General features: G+C 66.7%; 1 protein-coding gene across 6 annotated transcripts in view; it reads left to right on the top strand.

Annotated features, from left to right (window-relative positions):
- The window catches only part of NFIC (nuclear factor I C), a 53,534-nt gene that overhangs the window by 762 nt on the left and 35,313 nt on the right, over positions 1 to 17,459 (top strand). For 4 of the 6 annotated variants that reach the window (XM_046637460.1, XM_046637462.1, XM_046637464.1 and 1 more), the window contains exons 1-2: positions 5,133 to 5,260; positions 13,163 to 13,694. In XM_046637460.1, coding sequence (XP_046493416.1) covers positions 5,231 to 5,260; positions 13,163 to 13,694 — 562 coding nt within the window. In that variant the 5' untranslated portion in view covers positions 5,133 to 5,230. Of the gene's footprint in view, positions 1 to 5,132; positions 5,261 to 9,012; positions 11,940 to 13,162; positions 13,695 to 17,459 lie in introns of those variants that run through there. The other 2 variants (XM_046637463.1, XM_046637461.1) reach the window with 2 other exon arrangements.

Genomic DNA, 17,459 nt, shown 5'->3' on the forward strand with positions numbered 1-17,459 from the left:
GGCGCCGCGCAGGGGCAGCCCCCTGGCTGCCGTCGCCCCGCCCCCCGGGCCGACCCCGACCCCGCCGCGGCGCACGGGGACCCTGCCCCCCGAGGGTGTCCCCAGGGCGCGCCCAGGCCCCGAGCGTCCGTGGCTGCACTTGAGGGTTCCGTGTCCGGTGCGCGGGCGGCGGTGGCGTCCGCGCTGGAGGGCTGCGTTTGGGGGCTCCCGTGCTCCCCAAACGGGTCAGCGGGAGAATCCGGGGGTGCATTCGCGCGTCTCTGTGCCCGGGGGTCCCGTCCCCGGCCAGGGGTCCGGGGGTCCCGAGGCGTCGCGTGTCCTCTGCTTTATGTGTGTGTGTGTGTGTGTGTCTGCGCATCCACGTGGCTGTGTGTGTTGTGTTGCGTGTGGGTCAGAGCATTGTGCGGCTGTGGGACAGCGTGTGCGTGTGTGTCTTTGGGTAACTGGGCGACTGTGCCATGTGTCCCCGTGGGGCGGTGTTGTGAAGCTGTGTGGCTGGGTCGTGCATCCCCCGAGGGGCCGCGCTGTCCCTGGGTGACCATGGGGTGTCCCTGTGTGTGTGGCGGTTAGGGGGTTGCCGGTGAGTGGGGAACTGTGCCCTGTGGCTGCGTCCCTGGGGACAGTTGGGTGTCGCTGTGACTGGCGCTGAGTGACTATTCCTGGGGATGGGTCTACACCCTCTCCCCTCTCGCGCACCCCCCCATTCCTTTTTTCCTGTAACCGGGGCCGCTGGGGTGGGGGGGGGACGTCTGGTGCTTCCTCGACCTTGCCAAAACTCTGTCCCCTCGTCGCACCCCCATCCCCGTCCCCTCCACTTTCCGCTGCCTCGGAGTCCCCCATCCGCGGGCCCCAGGTGGTCCCGGCTTGAGGTTCGGGCGCGAGGTGGCGCCGGGACGCGATCGCTCGGTGGCGGCGACGTCTCCCGCCAGGGGCTGCGCGTGCGCGGGGACCTGCCCCGGAGGGAGGCGGGGCGGCGGGGGTCCCCCCACTCCGCTGCAGAGGAGGTCCCGAGGGATGGGCAGTTAGAGAAGCGCGGGAGCTAGGTCGGGCCCAGGAGGGTGGCCCAGGGGACCCCCTCGCCCCTTTTGCTGGGAGCCGCCCCTGAGTCCTGCCTCCGAGAGCGGCCAGACGCGGCGGGCGCGCAGTGCTGTGTGCGCCCATCCTGGGCACGACCCTTGCCCCAGGGCCTTTGCATAATTTTCTGAATTTCAAAGCCCCAAGACCAGGCCGGAGTTTCTGCTTTTTGCTTGAAACCTGTGTCCCATTTTGGGGGGGCTGTTTGTGAAGAGGAGGAAAGGGGACCCACATCCGCACGGTGAGACACGCACACAGCCCTCAGAGTCACTGCGCTGGACCCGCCCAGGCCCCTCCATCCCTGAGGTCCAACACCTGGCCTGCCCTACACAGCGCTCCCCTCTATTCTACCATCCCACTTGTCGCCTGGCGCACGGTGGGATGCACTGTGTGCACAAAGTCACAAGCACACCCCCGTGACATACCCTCACGGCACACACATGTAGATAACTCCGTGCACACACAACCCCACGCAGGCACAGATACACAGACACACAGAGGGACACCTGCATTTGTGGGATGGGGAGGGGACAGCCCCCTCGCTCTCCGCCACCTCTGTGTCCCTGCAGGGCCCGGAGAGCAGAGACCCCAGCTGTGGGGGGAGCTGGCGGGGACGGCCATGGGGGAGGAGCAGGGATGTGGTGTGTCACATGTTACTGTGCGTGTGTGTGCCTGTGTGTGTCGTTGCATTTGGGTGTGAGTGTGTGATCGTGGACGAGTGTCCGTGTGTTGCGTTTGGGTTGTGTGTGCACTTGTGTGGGTCTGCGTGTCTCTGTGTCCGTCTGCATGAGTGTGCGTGCGCGTGTGTCAGGTGGGGTCTCTGTGTGTGACAGTGTGTGGGGTGTGTTGTGTGTGTGTGTCTCTGCCAGCACCAGTGTCACATGCCACCTCTTCTTCTCAAGACCAAGGACCTTGACATCCCCTTCAGAACCTCAGTTTCTCTTCTGTAAAATGGGGACACACAGGACCGCGCGCCAGGCGGAGCAGGGTGGCACTGTCACGCCGTGCACTCGCAGACCTGGCCCTGGCTGTGTCCTCTGTCCTCAGGGTGTGGCAGCTGTGGAGTCACCACGCGGGCTGCTACCATCCGTGCCTGAGCTGCTGTGTGAATTCCACTCACTTTTGAAAAATTTACTTTTTACTTACACAAGCCTTTCATAAGCACCTAAAGAGGAGGAAAAAATGTCCAGAGTAAAAATTGAGCCTTCTTCTCATGCCCACCTGGGGGGACCCCACTGTTTGCATCCAGCTTTGCCTCAGCAACTGCACGTGGAACAGACACACCTTCTCATAAAGCACCATGTCTATTCTTTAAAAAAAAAAAATCCCAAATGAGACCTTGAATTTAGTTCCTGGGTCGCTGAGGGTGGGTCTGCCCCCGGGGACACTGGATGATGTCTGGGGACATTTGCGCTTGTCACAACTCGAGGCTGCTCCTGGCATGGCGTGGGAGGGAGAGAGACCCTGGCCTGCAGCTCGCGTGTCTCGTGGAGACATCTGCAGCGGGGCCCCCTGTGCTTTTTCCGGGCTGTGTAATATTCCAGCTGGCACCCGCATCTGCGTTGCTGAACTGGCCCTGCAGTGTAGACACGGGGGCCGGCTCCAAATGGCTGGCGTTAGTATGACAGGGTGCATCTGTATCTGGGACACTTGCAGAGAAATCGGAGTGAGTTGTGGGGAGAGTGCATTTTTATTTTTTAACGAATGAGCGGAATGGTGCTGCGGAGCCAGGAGCTAAATTGTGCGCCGCTCTTCTGGGGCCTTCCACACGCAGGTCCAAACCCCCCAGGTGCTTGAGGAGGAAACCGCTAGGCACAGGGCGCTGCCCTGGCCTCCCCGGGCATTGGCTGGTTTGCCCACAGCCACCCACGGGGGAGGAACCGTCATGGCCTCATTTTGCAGACAGGGAAACTGAGGCACAGGGAGGCTGAGCTGCTAACTGGAGGGGACCCAGGCTGCAACCCGCTGGCCAGCTGTGGACCTACTCTGTGCACCGCAGGGGCCCCTCCTGCTCGAACTGGAATATATAGATAACAGTTCCTTACCGGCTGTGAACCGGCAGAAGGTTCTAGCAGCCGCCACCACTGATATGTTAACACGGTCTGCACACACGTAACCGCGGGCACCCCCATCTCCCCGATCTCCGAGGCACAGCCTCCTGTGGCCATTTTACAGATGGGGAAACTGAGGTCCTGAGAGGGGCAGTCTGCACTCGCCAAACCTCACCTTCGTGAGGACCCTAACCTGCCCTGTGATGGTCACAGGCGGGCCAGGGGTGGGGGGCAGTCCAGGGGGAACGCGCTGAAGTCCATTTTAATTTTAATGTCTGTGAGTTTGGGAGTCTGCCCCCTATGCGGCATGGCATTTTTGAATAATAAATCCTGGCTTTCAGTGGCTGGATGTTGGCATTTGGGTTCCTGTGCGTCCCCCGCTGTCCTGTGCCCCCGGTCGCTGTCCGCTCACGATGTTTGAGTAAGCGCTACCCACGCGGTGGGGAGCCGGCGGGCCCAGGGAAAAGCTGCTCCCTGCCAGGTCAGCCCGGGGACCCTGGCGAGTGGCTTCCCGGCCTCTGAGCCTCAGTTTCCTCCCCTGTAACACGGGGGACTAGGTGGCATCTTCCGGTGCCCCTGGACATGGGGCAGCGGCCCCAAGGTGGCGAGAGGGTATCCTTTGGCCTCACGATGCTCCGAAAGACGAGGCAAAATGGCCAGCTTTCTAAGAATGTGTCTGTGCTCCCCGGACAGGAGGTCAAGGCTCTGCTCAGTGTCCTTGTCATCGGGGTTGCCGACCAGCCCCACGGGGCGGGCGCTGTTAGCCCACTGTAAGGGGAGGACGCAGAGGGAGGCCCAGAGACGACGGGCCACGTCGCCGCAGCCTGGGAGGTGGGAGTGAGAGCTGCTGGGAGGATCCGGGAGGGAGCTGGGGGCGAGCTGAGGTCACGGTCATCTGGCGCCCTTGGGGCCGACAGGGGCGGGGAGGGCAGGTCTGTGCCTAGCCGTTCTAGAGAGTGAATAAGGGACCTTTAGGAATGTGGGCCGTGGGGCCAGGTGGCCGGGCTCCAAGCCGCTCACGGTGCCTCAGTTTCCAAATCTGTGAAATGGACACACCGATGGGGTCAGTGGGGTTTACCAGACACCCTGGAAGGGGCTGCATGGGTTTATCTGGGCAGCCTGAGTTCCCCCTCGATTGTCCCCCTCCTGGGGTGCTGGGGCCATATATGGGGGAGGCCAGAGCGGCCCCCCAGGTCCCCTTTGGTGCTGGCAGAGGAGAGAGCAGACTCCTGGGGGCTCCCGGGGTGGCTGGGGCCCTTCTGGCCAAGGAGGGGCGATGGAGGCCAAGCCCCTCTGAGCCGGGGACTGCAGTCCTTGTTCGGGGGAGCAGGGGGCGGGGGTGCCGTGGGACCCCTCTCCTGCGGGGCACGCGGGGTCGTACATCTTTAAGGGGAAAGACACGCTTTCTGGCCTCTGCACACGTCACTTCTTCATTCCCCCCCCCAACTTGGCCCGAATCTCCAACTTCCCCGCCAGCTCAGGGCCGGTGGTGGGGGGGGAGGAGGGTCTTAAAAATCCACCTCCGGGGGGGCCCCCAAATGTCCAGCAGCCACCCACCCCCTAGCCCTCCGCACTGACCCCGGGCGGGCCTGGGGGACCCGCTGCGGGTGGGGCGAGCGCGCCCCGGGGGGGGTCCCCAGTGGGGACCCTGGCGGCTGGAGATCCGTGATCCCCAGTGATGGGGGTTCATGATCGTTGGGGGGGGTGGGCGGGGGAAGAAGCGGCTTTCCTTCCCGGCTCGCGCTCTTTTTTCCCTCGTTTCTTTGAAAGTTGGATGTTGAGAAGTGGGAGGGGAGAGCCACTGGGGGGTGGGGGAGGGAGGCGGCCAGGAGGAGGAGAGACAGAGACGCGGCGAGAGACAGAGACGGAGGAGGAGAGAGGAGGGGGGGACGGGAAAGGAAGAGAGGGAGAGAGAGAGAGAGACGGAGGGAGGGAGGGAGGGAGGGAGGGAGGAGGGAGACCGAGGGAGGAGGCGGCGAGGAGCGCGCCGGCCGCGGCCGCGGGGGGGGGGGGGGGGGGGGGGGGGAGGGGTTTGGAAAAATGACTCAGTAAGTTCAGCGCGCCCGCTCCGGCCGGCCCTGCGCCTCCCGCCGCGCCCGCCCGGGATGTATTCGTCCCCGCTCTGCCTGACCCAGGTACGCCCCCCGCCCGCGCCCCCCGCGCCCCGGGCCCGCGCCCCCCGCAGCCCGGCCCCGGAGTCGGGCAGCCCCGGGGAGGCGGGACGGGAAAGGCGCGCGTCCCTCCCGCCGCCCCGGCCCGCCAGGATGCCCCTGCCACCCCGGCCAGGGCGCGCGGGGGGCTGGGCTGGGCTGGCCCGGGACCCCCATCCCCACCGCTCTGGACCCTCTCGTCCGGGATTCCCGCACCCAGGCCCTTCCCCTCTCCCGGACATAGGGGCTGGGGGGTGAGGGGGGGGGTGGGCAGGCTCGCCCTCTCCCCACTCAGGACGCGCTCCCACACCCCACCCGGGAAGGGCTGGGGGCGCCCCCGAGGCAGGGCTCCGCGCGAGCCCCCCGTTTGGAGCGCGCCTGCGTCCCAGAGCAATCGAGGAGGGGATCCTGGGCCCCGCGACCCTCTGGAGGTGAGGACGCCTCGGATGCGTTCCTGGAGCCCCCCCTCCCCCAAGGGGGTGCCCCGCCGCCCCATCCGGGGCCGCCTTTCCCCCCACGATTGGCCCACGTGTGCGTGGAGGGGGAGGGGGCGCGCGAAGTTGGAGGCGCCCGCCGTGGGGGGAGGGGGGGCCCGGCCGTCCCGCTCGGTCTCCCGCCCCCCCAACCCCCGCCCGGCCCGATCTTTCCGCCGCATCGATTCGGGGGCCCTGGAGCCGCCGGAGGAGCCGGAGGGAGGCGGGCGCTCCGGGGTCTGCGGGCACTGCGGCGCTGCGGCGCCCTCGCCAGCCCGGCACCTGCCCCTGCCCCCTCCCGCCGCCTCTCACCCCTGGCCGCGCTCCCGGGCTCCCTTGTGCAAGGCCCAGGGGCTGTGCGGGGAGGGGCGGCCGCCACTGCCCCAGGGCGCACCCTCCCGGGGACCCCGGCCCTACCCCAGCTCCCGCCAGGCGACCCCCCTCCCCAGGTCTGCCGGTTCTACTTTCCAGCTCCGCCCTTCACCCCCTGCCCTGCTGTGTGTCTTTAGGCCAATGAGGCTCCAGCCTCAGTTTCCCCGGAGGTGACATGGGGCTAAGGCAGCCTCTGGAGAGAGGCACGGAGTGGCCTCCAGACTGCAAAAGGCAGCGCATGTGGGCGGTGGGCGCCTGGCGTCCTGAGGAGCACCGTATGGGGAGCACGTGGGGGCCCAGCTTGGGCCGCAGGGACCACCGCTCTCTACCGGGGATCCCCCCCATTCACAATCTGCGGACCCCGTCATTCGCGGTGGGACCTTGCTCCCTGGCCCCCTCCGGCCGCTGCTCGGGAGTTCCTGGCTCCCAGCGCGGCTGGTGCTCAGGGGGTCTCGCCTTGTCCTACCCATGATCCCCTGGGTGACCTTGGACAAGTCCGTGCCTCCCTCCAGCCCAACGCGGCCCCTTCGGAGCGACTTTGGGGGTCCCCCCCAGCAGTCCTCCTGCCGGCCCACCTCTGCCCCCCGGGCGGCCCGGAGCTCCCCAGCACAGGCAGCCCTCTGCCCGGGCTTTTCAGGTGACCTTGGGCCTGGCAGTCTCGGGGCTGGGGGTGCCCCCGCCTCCCGTGCCCTTCCCGCGCTCCGGCCACGCGGGGGGGAGCCCAGGGCGGCTATTCCAGGCGCGGGGCTGGAAGGCCGCCTTTTGTCACCGCGCCCTGGAATTCCCCGGCAGGACTCCTCGGGCCGCAGGCCTCCGTCCCGGTGCCCAGAGCGGGTGGCAGGGAGAACCAGAGCCTGGCGTCCCTCCGCAGAGCCGGGTCCCCCAGGGCGGCCCTCGGCGGAACCGAACCATCCCAACTAGGAGGTTGCAAGAGACGGGGAGATGGGGGCCAGCGAGAGACCCCGAGGCTCCAGGCCAGGGGGCACCCCTCCTGTGCTTACTCTCCCATGGGCCCCCCCCCAACGGGGAGGGGACCCCCTCTCGGGCTGCCCGCAGCCTCAGTGTGACCTGCAGCTCCTTACGGGTCTGGTGTCCCCCTGGGGGACGGGGCAGGACCCCCACTCCTGGCTGTCTGGCTCAGTGTCCCTCATCAGGGCCCCACCCCATTTCTGTCTGGCTGTCTTCTCCCCCTCTGCCTGTCTCTCTGTCTCTGTGGCCGTCTCTCTCCATCTCTCTGTCGCCGTGTCTCTCTCCTTCCCCCTCCCGGGTCCCTCCCGGGTCTCTGGGCCTCCGTCTCCCCCCTTTGCCCCACCAATCCTACAACCTGGACCCATCCTAAAATAGCTCCCTTTTAGCTGATCCGACCCGGATCCTTCTCCGAGCCAGCCAAAGGGGGAGGGGACGGCTCGCTCGGTGCCAGCCCGCCCCGTGCCCCCCGGCCCTGCCCACCGAGGGGGGTGGCGGCCGCCCTGGAGGATGCTGGGAGCCCGGTCCCTGGGTCGCTGGTGACTCAAGCTCTTTTCACTCTTACTCTTAAGAGGAACTGTGTGGAGCAGCCGTTACTTCCATAAATCCTGCCGGCGGGAAGGCCGCCTCCTCCCGCCCGCCCGCCCTGGCCGCCCTCCCTCCCGGCTCCCGCCCGCCGCCGCCACGTTACTTATTCCGGGTTTGGGGCCAAATCCCTCTTGGCCCGGGCGCCCAGGATTCCCCGGGCCCGCAGGCTGGGCCTGGCCCAGGCCGCCTCCCTCCTTCATTCATTCTTCCTTCATTCCTTCTCTCATCTCTCTCCAGGCCGCCACTCCTTACCGCCCTTTCTCCTGGGGGGGAGGGGGACCGAGGCTGGGAGAGGGCCCTGGCCTCACTCCACGCCTCCGATGGGGCCAGGCGAGGGGGGAGCAGAAGGTGGCGAGGTCTCGGCCTGGGGTGTGGGGCTCTGTCGGGGTCGGGGGTCCCCCAGCACCTCAGAGCTGGAAGAGGAGAGGCCGAGACCAGAGAGGGCCAGGGCCTGCCCGGGGCGGCACAGCATGGCGAGTGGGCCTGGGTGTGGGGCCACTTTCCCCCTGGCTGTTTGGCCTGGCCTGGGCAGGTGGGTGCTCCCCGTGTGCCCCCCGCTGCCTGTGGCCTCCTGGGCTCGGAGTCCCTCCTGTAAAAGGCACAGCCTCGCTGTGTGTCTCTGTCTCTGTGTCTCTGTCTCTGTGTCTCTGTCTGTATGTCTCTGTGTCTCTGCCCCTCCCTTCTCTGCGGTGGAGGTGCCCCAGCGCCAGGGCCGGCGCCTTGTAAATCACGACGGAGCTGGGATTCTGGCCGAGTCAGCGTTCTCTCCCTCCCTCTCTCTCTCTCTCTCTCTCTCCCTCCGTCTCTCTCTGCTGACACAGGCCTGCCGCCTCAGCTGCGCCCTGCTGGGGACCCCACCGAGGCAGATCCTGGGAACCCTGGGCTCCTCGCACTGCCCGAGGAGTCAGGGAGGCGGGGGGGGGGAGGGGAGCCTGGCGCACAGTAGGCGATTATAAATGGCGGCTGCAGGAAGGAGGGGAGGGTTGGTTCTGGCAGCCGAGAGAAGGGACCCGAGTCTCTCCGAGCCTCAGTCTTTCCCAGCGTAAAGTCGTAAAGTGGGGAACGTACCGGCGCCTTCCTGGGATGCTTCGCCCCGCCCCCCCCCCCCCCCCCCCGGAGCACGAGGCCTGGTATACAGTAGGTGCCAAATAAGTGCAGCTGCTGTTATGGTTGTTGCTAAACTAATAATTAGGTGAAACATCCATAGGTGTCTTTCAACTGGCCCTCCCTCCGTCCTGTCACTGTTTGCTGTTTGCATAAGCCAGGCCCTCACCCAGGTGACGGGGACAGTGGTGACCCCACAAAAGCTGGCGCCCTGACCCCCAAGGGTCTTGCTCTCGGCCGTTGCTCCTGGCTGCGGCTTCGGCTACGACAAGCCCCCGAGCTGAGGAGGGGGCGGCAGGTGGCCCGGGACTGAGCGGGGGGCTCCGGAGAGAGTGTGAGGGTGCAGGGGGCCCGGTGAGGGGACCGAGGAGGCAGGAGGCCGCAGTCACAGGGCCCTGGGCGCAGGTCCCAGCTTGGCTGCGCGACTCTGGGCCTCAGTTTCTCCCTCCAGACAGTGGGTGCGACGTTGGTTCCCATTTTGTGGAGTCTACAGCTCAGTCAACGCTCGGCCTCTGAGAGGCCCGGCCGTGCTGCCTGTCTCTCTCCACACCCAGGCCCTCTGCCTCGGCCGCCATCAGCCCCAGGGACACCCAGCCACAGAGGGGGTCCAGGGTGCAGACTCGAGGAGTTCCTTCTTTGGACTCAGTTTACCCAGATTCCTCCCTGCGGCCTACAAGGCCCCGCACGACCTGCCTCGACCCCGACCTGCCCTCCCTCCTCCCCCTCTCCCCCTCACTCCCTCTGCTGCAGCCTCAAGGGCCTCCTCACTGTTCCTCCTACAACATCCAGTCCTGCCCCAGGGCCTTTGCACTTGCTGTTTTCGCCACCTGGAAAGTTCCAGCCCTGAACTGCCATCTTTCAGGTCTTTGTGCAAGTGCCCTCCCTCCCCTACAGAAGACCCTTCCTGATCACCCCCAGCTGTAGACAGCCCCTGAGGGGTTCCCTGGCCCCCCCCAGACGCCTTTAAATTCCCTGGAGCACTTTGTTTGACCTGACGTTTTATTGCATATTTGTTGGCTCATTTAACATCCATCCCTCCTCCAGAGCAGGATCGGGGGGAGGGCCCCCAGCACCTTGCTTGGGGCTAGCATACAGTAGGCGCTCAGTAGATGTTTGCTGAATGACTGAATGACTCTCTCCTTTGAAGGGTTAGGTAGGAGCCATTCGTAAATTCTGGCGCTCTGAGCTTGGGGGTGGGAGTTCCCCTAGGTTAGGGGCCTCGGTGCTGGATGGTCCTGGGTTCGAATATGAGCTCTGCCTTCTGCCAGGCATGTGACTGTGGGCGAGTCCCTTAATCTGGAGGAAAGGACATTGGAACCGGGGCTTTGAAGGATGCGTAGGAGTTCGGGACAAGCACTTAGGAAGTGGTTAAGATAGATTCTCAGTAATGTGTGTGGAATCATTGACTGAATGAAGGACAGAAGACCCTTTCTGGAAAGCGTCCAGTTTGGTGTTTCCTGTCCTGAACTGTCAGGGTGGGGGGCCTCGGGGAGGCCCAGAGAGGGACACAGTTGTCCACTGCAGGGGGCCCAGCAGGGGCGTGGGCCTCAGGCTTTACCTCCCAGCTAAGGCTGCCCTCTGTGGCCTGAGAGTTGCAGTGGGCCGAGTTCCTGGGAAACCAGGGTTTCCGGGAAAGGCCTGGCCTTGTTCCCCCTCCCTTGACCTTGCCTCTCTGGTTGCCAGGGCAACGGACAAGCCCTCCCCACCCCCTCGGGCTGTACAGAATGAGAAACTGAGGCCCAGAGAGGAGCAGTGATTGGTTCCTGGGTCGTACAGAAGGAGAAAACGGAGGCCACTGTCACCTGGTCTTTCCCGCAGGATCTGCCTGGCAGCATGTGTCATGGCCCTGGCTTGGGATTGGGGACGGGGAGTGACAGAGCTGGCCTCAGAGACACCCCCCCCCACCCACCTTGTGTGGCCCAGGCCAGGGCTGCGGGAACCCTGAGCAGAGCAGGAAAGGCTGCCCGAAGGAAGGAGCACTGGAGATGGGGCTTTGAGGGATGTGTAGGAGTTCGAGAGGATTCTCAGCATCTGCCTGGCCTTTGCTGGCTCCTTTCTCCTGGTCAGCCATGGGGGAGGAGGGCACCTTGGTTGTCGCAGGTCCCATGGGACAAAGAGTGACAGGCCTGCCTGTCACCTGGGCTGACCTGAAGGGGAGGACGAGGAGGATGGGGCAACAGGTCCCTGACCCAGTTGCAGACTGTTTGTCCTCCTTCCTTTGGCACCAGCTGGGGTCACTGGTGACGTGGGCTCCCGCCCCTGCCCGCCTCCCGGGCACCTCTTCCCAGAGCGGGGGTGGGGGCTCCCCGAGGGGAGGGGTCCGGGAGAGGACTCTGGGAAGGCCCGCCCCCTGGCTCACACCCCAGCCGCCCCTCATCACGGCCCCAGTGAGTGCCAGACCTTGGGTGGCAGCCATGGCCCAACGTCAACACCGTTGCTCTGGCCTCCTGCCACCGTGGCGTCCCCCCGGGGAGCAGGGGGCAGCGACCTGTGTCTCCATCGATTCCGTCCCCCCCCGGCTCCTCCAGCCACATGGCCTGGGCCCTGGGCTCTGCTGCCCGGCTGTGCGACCCTGGGCCAGTCGCTGCCCGTCTCTGAGGCTCAGACGTGGGAAAGGCACATCCGAGGGGGCCCGGGACTGGGGCCTGGGGTGGCCACCTCCATCGTCCCTCGGCCTCAGCGGAAAAGGGCCCGAGGTCCAGCTGTTCCGGTGACTCACGCTTCGGGGGACACTGGCGTGGGGAGCAGGGCTGGCACCAGCCGAGCCCGTGCCCCCAGCCCAGCCGGGGCAGGAGGCTGTTTTCCGAGGCTCGGTCGTGGGTGAAGTCCGGGGTCGTCCCTCTGCCCCCCGTGCACCCCAAGGCCAGAGGTGGCCCAGGGAGCCAGGGCACAGAGCAGGGAGGCACCCCGGGCCCGCAGGGGGGACCGGCCCGGCCACCTCCATCTAGAAAGAGCCGACAGCCCCAAGCCGCGGGGTCCCTCCCAGAAGAGAAAAGGGCCCGATGGCCGTGGCGGGCTGGGGTGCTGGGGGCTGAGCCTCACCCGGGCCCCCCGAGACCCCGCAGGACCTGGGCCAGGTCCCCGCCCCTCCGTGAGCCTCAGTTTCCCCATCATGCAAAGAGTAGCAGAACCTGGGGTACTGCCTGCCCCCCCGGAAGACGGTAAGCGAACGGAGTAATCGTCGCAACAACCCCGATGTCAGGAATCGTAAAACGAGCCCAGGGCAGCCTTGTGAGAGCTGGGCGCGTCGCGGGGTTCACGTGTCAGCATGAGCTGTCCCCACCCCGTTCAGAGACCCAGACAGCGGGGGACGGGGCTTTTCCTCTCGGTGGTCCTTCCTCCTGGGACTTCTTGCCCGTGAGGCTGAGACCCCAGGTCCCCGAGCTTCTGCTGCCTCAGTTTCCCTTGCTGACAAGTGGGGAGAAGGGGACAGCTTTTGCACCCCTGTCGGAGGGGACGAGGCGTGGCCGGGGCTGCGGCTGTTTTCACAGCACATGCCTGTGGGTCCCAGCCCCGGCTCTGCCCCTCGGGACTGGGGCCCCTCTGGGGCCTCAGTTTCCCCAGCTGGGAAAGGGGTGTCGGGGCCGCCCAGTGACACCAGTGAGGCAGAGGGCTGGGGTGTCGGCGTCACAGCGCTGGCCAGGCCTCAGGGCCCCCCCAGGTCTCGGTTTTTCCGCATGTGGAGCGGGTCTGGGGGGACGGGGCGGGCTGGACATGCTCCGGCCCCCGTCCGGCCTCAGTTTCCTCTGCCGATGGTGGGTCCCAGAGCCGGGCCCCAAGCGCCACTCTCGGAGCACGATGTCTCCTGCCATCATTGGGCACCTGCTGTGTACTCGGCCTGCTCTAGACCTTGGAGCCCAGCCTCTCGTCTAGAGGTCGCAAACCACGGCCCGGGGGCCAGTGCCCGCGTCCGAGTTTGTGAATAAAGTTTTATTGGCGCGCGCGGTGACCGTCCTCGGCATCTCACGGATGGCGAGGTTTGCGCCCCGGAGCAGAGCCGGCTCGTGGTGGCAGAGACTAGAACATTCCGGCTGGGCATCTCGAGCGTGCTGGTCAACTGGGGTTTCCGGACGCCAGTTCTCGCGGACGGTGGCTCCGTGCAGCCCGGCCTCCGTGACACCGTCTGTGCAGTGGGTCCTCAGCTTGCTCGAGGCTCCAGGACGGTGCTCCCTGAACGCGCGCCTTGGCCTGCCCCTCCCACACAGTCCGGGACTCAGTTTCCCCATCTGGGCAGCCCGTTCCAGCCTGCCCCCCCCCCCCCCCCGTGCACTTCTGCCGGGTGCCTTCCGTTTTCCGGGGGAGGGCGGCAGCCCCTGGGCCTCCCCGCTGGGGGTTGTGCCTGGGGGGTCCCCGCGCCCCCTGACCTCCGCCCTCCCGCCCGCAGGATGAGTTCCACCCGTTCATCGAGGCGCTGCTGCCTCACGTGCGCGCCTTTGCCTACACCTGGTTCAACCTGCAGGCGCGGAAGCGCAAGTACTTCAAGAAGCACGAGAAGCGCATGTCAAAGGACGAGGAGCGCGCGGTGAAGGACGAGCTGCTGGGCGAGAAGGCCGAGGTCAAGCAGAAGTGGGCGTCACGGCTGCTGGCCAAGCTGCGCAAGGACATCCGGCCCGAGTTCCGCGAGGACTTCGTGCTGGCTATCACGGGCAAGAAGGCCCCGGGCTGCGTGCTCTCCAACCCCGACCAGAAGGGCAAGATGCGCCGCATCGACTGCCTGCGCCAGGCCGACAAGGTGTGGCGCCTGGACCTGGTCATGGTCATCCTCTTCAAGGGCATCCCGCTCGAGAGCACCGACGGCGAGCGCCTGGTGAAGGCGGCGCAGTGCGGCCACCCGGTGCTCTGCGTGCAGCCGCACCACATCGGCGTGGCCGTCAAGGAGCTCGACCTCTACCTGGCCTACTTCGTGCGCGAGCGAGGTGAGCGGGCGTGCGGGGCCGACGGGGGAGGCAGGGCCGTGAGAGGTCTGAGGGGGGAGGCAGGGCCGTGAGAGGTCAGAGCGGGGAGGCAGGGCCGTGAGAGGTCAGAGGGGGGGGCAGGGCCGTGAGGGGTCAGGGGGGGGAGGCAGGGCCGTGAGAGGTCTGAGAGGGGTGGCCGCCCCGTTGGGTAAGGGGATCGCCAGATACGGTGGGAAGGGCCCAGGGAGGAACTGGGCCGCACTGGAGTCGCGGGGGGTGGGTGCCTGCGATGTGAAGGTCGGAGGGAAAGAGAGATGGTTCAAGGAGAGTCTGACGGGGGAGGCATGTGCGTCCTGAGGGTCTGAAGGTAGAGGCAGGCCCTGATCTTGATGTCTGACGGGGGTGGCAGGCCCTTGAGGTCTCAGGAGATGAGACCGTGTCCCAGAAGTTCTGAAGGGTGCGATACAGCCTTGTCGGGAACGGGGCGCAGGAGAGAGAGCGACGGGAGAGGGGCCATCTTAGCGCTCAGGGAAAGCCGGGAGAGTGCTGGGGTCGCTCTGGGACACTGTCGATTGACTCTCAGACCTCCATCAGAAGCGGATGGGGCACACACTTGTGCCGTGGGTGGGAAGCTGGGGTGCTGTGTGCCTTTGGCTGGGTCACTGCTCTCTCTGGTCCTCAGCCATCCCTGCTCTCTCGGGCCTTTCCAGCTGGGTGTTTGCTGGCTGCGGGCTCGATGCCCAGGGTCGATCCTGGTGGGGTTTGTGAGGGTGGGGAAATCGTGGCAGCTTCCTGGAGGAGGAGGCGGCCATGAGGGGCCTCCAGGCCCTCAGCGGCTGGCCGGGCAGAAAGCGTGGAGGCCCGACGTGGGGTCCAGCCTCCAGCTCAGCGGGCTGGTGGCTGAGGGCAGGGCCTGGCTGGCAGGACAGAGGGCTCTGTCGCCCGCTGCTTCCTGGCTGTGTCTGACTCTGGCCTCAGTTGCCCCCTCTGTCACGTGGAGGCCGCCAGAGTCCCCGGCTCGGTTGCACCGCCAGGATTGGCCAGGCTCACGCATGGGGTGTGCTGATCGCCGACCGGCCACGTGGCAGGTGTCGGCGGTGACTGTCTTCGTGGGGACCGAAGCAGATGTGGACCCTAATGAGGACACGCCCCACGCCCCATGAGCCCCCCAGGCGGAGCTGGGCACAGAAGAGGGCACGTGCCACCCCCAGGGCTGCCTCGGTGGGTCACGTGGGCGCCCGCAGGTCACAGACCCAGCCGGCTAGACCCCATGTGAACGCGCGTGGTCGCATGACCAGAGACGGAGGGAGGAGGGCTGGGGGAGGGGGGTGCCCCCAGTGGGAGAACACGGGGGACACCAGGGGTCGGCCGCCCTTTGCGGGACCTATGACCCGACACATCACTGTTCTGTGCCTCGGTTTCCTTTTCTGTCCAAGGGGGTAACAGGCAGGCCGTCTCCCAGCAATGGCATGGGGATTAGATGAGGTCGGGGGCTCCTGGGGTGTGGGAGGGACATCGGGCAGAGTGTCCCCATCTTGACCTTGAGTCCTTGACCTTGGCCCCATCTGCCGGCCCCTCCCCCCCCCAGTTACCAGCAAACCCCCCAGGGGCGGGGTTGCGGCTCCAACTCATTAGGATGCAAGTCGGGTCCCCTCGCTGCCACGTCCCCCTCCAGCCCCGTCGGCTGCTGCTAACATTGCGCCGCGCTTTTCTGCGGCGTCAGCGCCACCTCCGGGCTCCCCTCCCCCGCGGCCACCTCCCCAGTCACCTCCACGTCCGGCTGCCGCGCTGGGAAGGTCAGGGCTTCGCCCTCCGGCTCGGCTAGCAGCCGGCTCGGTGTCCCCAGGGGAAGCCCTGCTTAGACCGGCCCGGCTGACGCGGCCTCTGCTGGCTGTGAGTGAGGGTCGGGCACAGAGCCGCCTGATGCTGGGGAATCCGGGCGAGTTGCTGAACTTCTCTGTGCCTCGCTTCCTTGTCTGTAAAATGGGAGGCTCCAAAAGAGCCGCCTCGTGGGGATGTTGGGTGCTCACGGTATGCGCTCAACAAACAGCCCTCTGGGGTCGTGAAGGCACCGTTTTCTTCCTCGTGGTGGTTACCGTTTCCTCCTCTAGGCCTTTGCCCATGCTGTTCCCCCTGTCTGGAATGCTTTCCCACATGGAAAACTCCTACTTAGGCTGCAAAACCCCAACTCCTAGCTGCACTGCGTCTCTGCTGGGCATTTTTTCCTGAGGGCCAAGCGACTCTTTTCCGTTGTCATAGCGGGAATCATTGTGGTCCCCATTTTACAGATGAGGAAACAGAGGCCTAGAGAGAGGGCCTGCCCCCGCCCCGAGGTCCCACAGCCCAGAGAGGGCAGAGGTGGGATGGAGTGTCGGCAGCTTCCGTCACTGACACCCCCCCAGCCCCCCGCCCCATGTCCCAGGCCCGAAGTTTGGTCTGTTCCTGGCCAGGCAGGCGTCCGTCCACTCCCTCCTCCCGCCTTGGGGTCCCTGGGCTGGAGGGGGTGACAGGAAGACGGCGAGAGACACAGAGACACAGACAGAGCCGGGGAGAGACAGTGGGACCTGGACACATGGGGGTCGTTCCCTGTCCTCGGCCGAGGCCGGCGTCCCCGTCTCTCTGGGGGCGTCAGGGGGACCCCGAGGCCGCGCCCCGCAGGGGAATTCCAGGCCTCCTCCCTCGGGGTTATTTCGGGGGACGGTCCCCTTCAGCCCTGGGGCTGCCAGCCCACTTAGAGCCCAGGGCACCTCCTGAGGCTGCAGTTGGCTCCCCGGGGGCCCATCTGGTGCCACTGTGGCCACAGGGCACATGCTCGGGGCCGGACTCAGTGTGTGCCCCAGGGGCGGCCGAGGGGGTGAAGGGGTGACATGAGTCTCACCTCAGGCCGTTCAGGGCTGCCTGCTAAGTGCACACGTGTGGGGAGGGGCTGTGTGCAAGTGAGTGGGGACAGGGAAGCCGACGGTTCACGGTTAAATTGACAGGAGGACAGAACGTGGGGGGGGCAGGGGGGGGCCGGGGGGGGGGCGCTCCAGACGGGGAGGGACTCCCTGAGGAGGTGGCTTTGGAGGTGAGGCCTGGAGGAGGCGAGGGAGCCCCGAGGGATGGAGTGAGAGCCCTCGGGGGCAGGGGGCACCGCCCGTGCAAAGGCCCTGGGGCCAGAACGCCGGGAGCCTGTGGAGCAGGGGGCGCCTGGCTCCGGGGCGAGGGCCGGCCAGGCCTTCTGGAAGGAGCCTGCAGGAACCGGGCCGGAGAGGGAAGCCGCCGGCCCAGCCAGGCCTCCCCGCCCCCTCCGGGGCCTGAGAAACCGGAGGCGCGGGCGGGCGCCGTGCCAGGGCGGGGGAGGGGTGCCAGGCCCGCGCCCGCTCCGGCAGCTGCCAGCCCGCCCGCCGCCCGCGCCGCCGGCCCAGATGGTGCCCATCTGCTGACGCGGGGGGCCGGCCTCCCGCTCCCGCCCGGGGCCGTGCCAACCGCCCGGGTGGCGCTGCGGGCAGGCCCGGCCTGGGAGCGGCAGCTGCTGCAGAGGCGGCCGGGGGCCCGGGGGGGGCGGGAGAGACGGGGGTCCCCGGTGCCCCCGTAGGAACGAGGAGCGGGAATCAGGACAGAGACCCTGGAAACGGAGGACACGGGTGGGGCCCAACCACGTCCGCATCCCCGGGGAGGGAGGGCCTGCCACCTTCTCCTGTTTCCGATGAGCTAACAGAGGCCCAGAGAGGGTCAGCCACTTGCCTGAGGTCACACAGCTCCCAGGAGACAGAGCGGAATTCGAACCCAGAGATCTTGAGTTCC

This window comes from Equus quagga, chromosome 14 (assembly GCF_021613505.1).
Source record: "Equus quagga isolate Etosha38 chromosome 14, UCLA_HA_Equagga_1.0, whole genome shotgun sequence".
Lineage (NCBI taxonomy): Eukaryota > Metazoa > Chordata > Mammalia > Perissodactyla > Equidae > Equus > Equus quagga.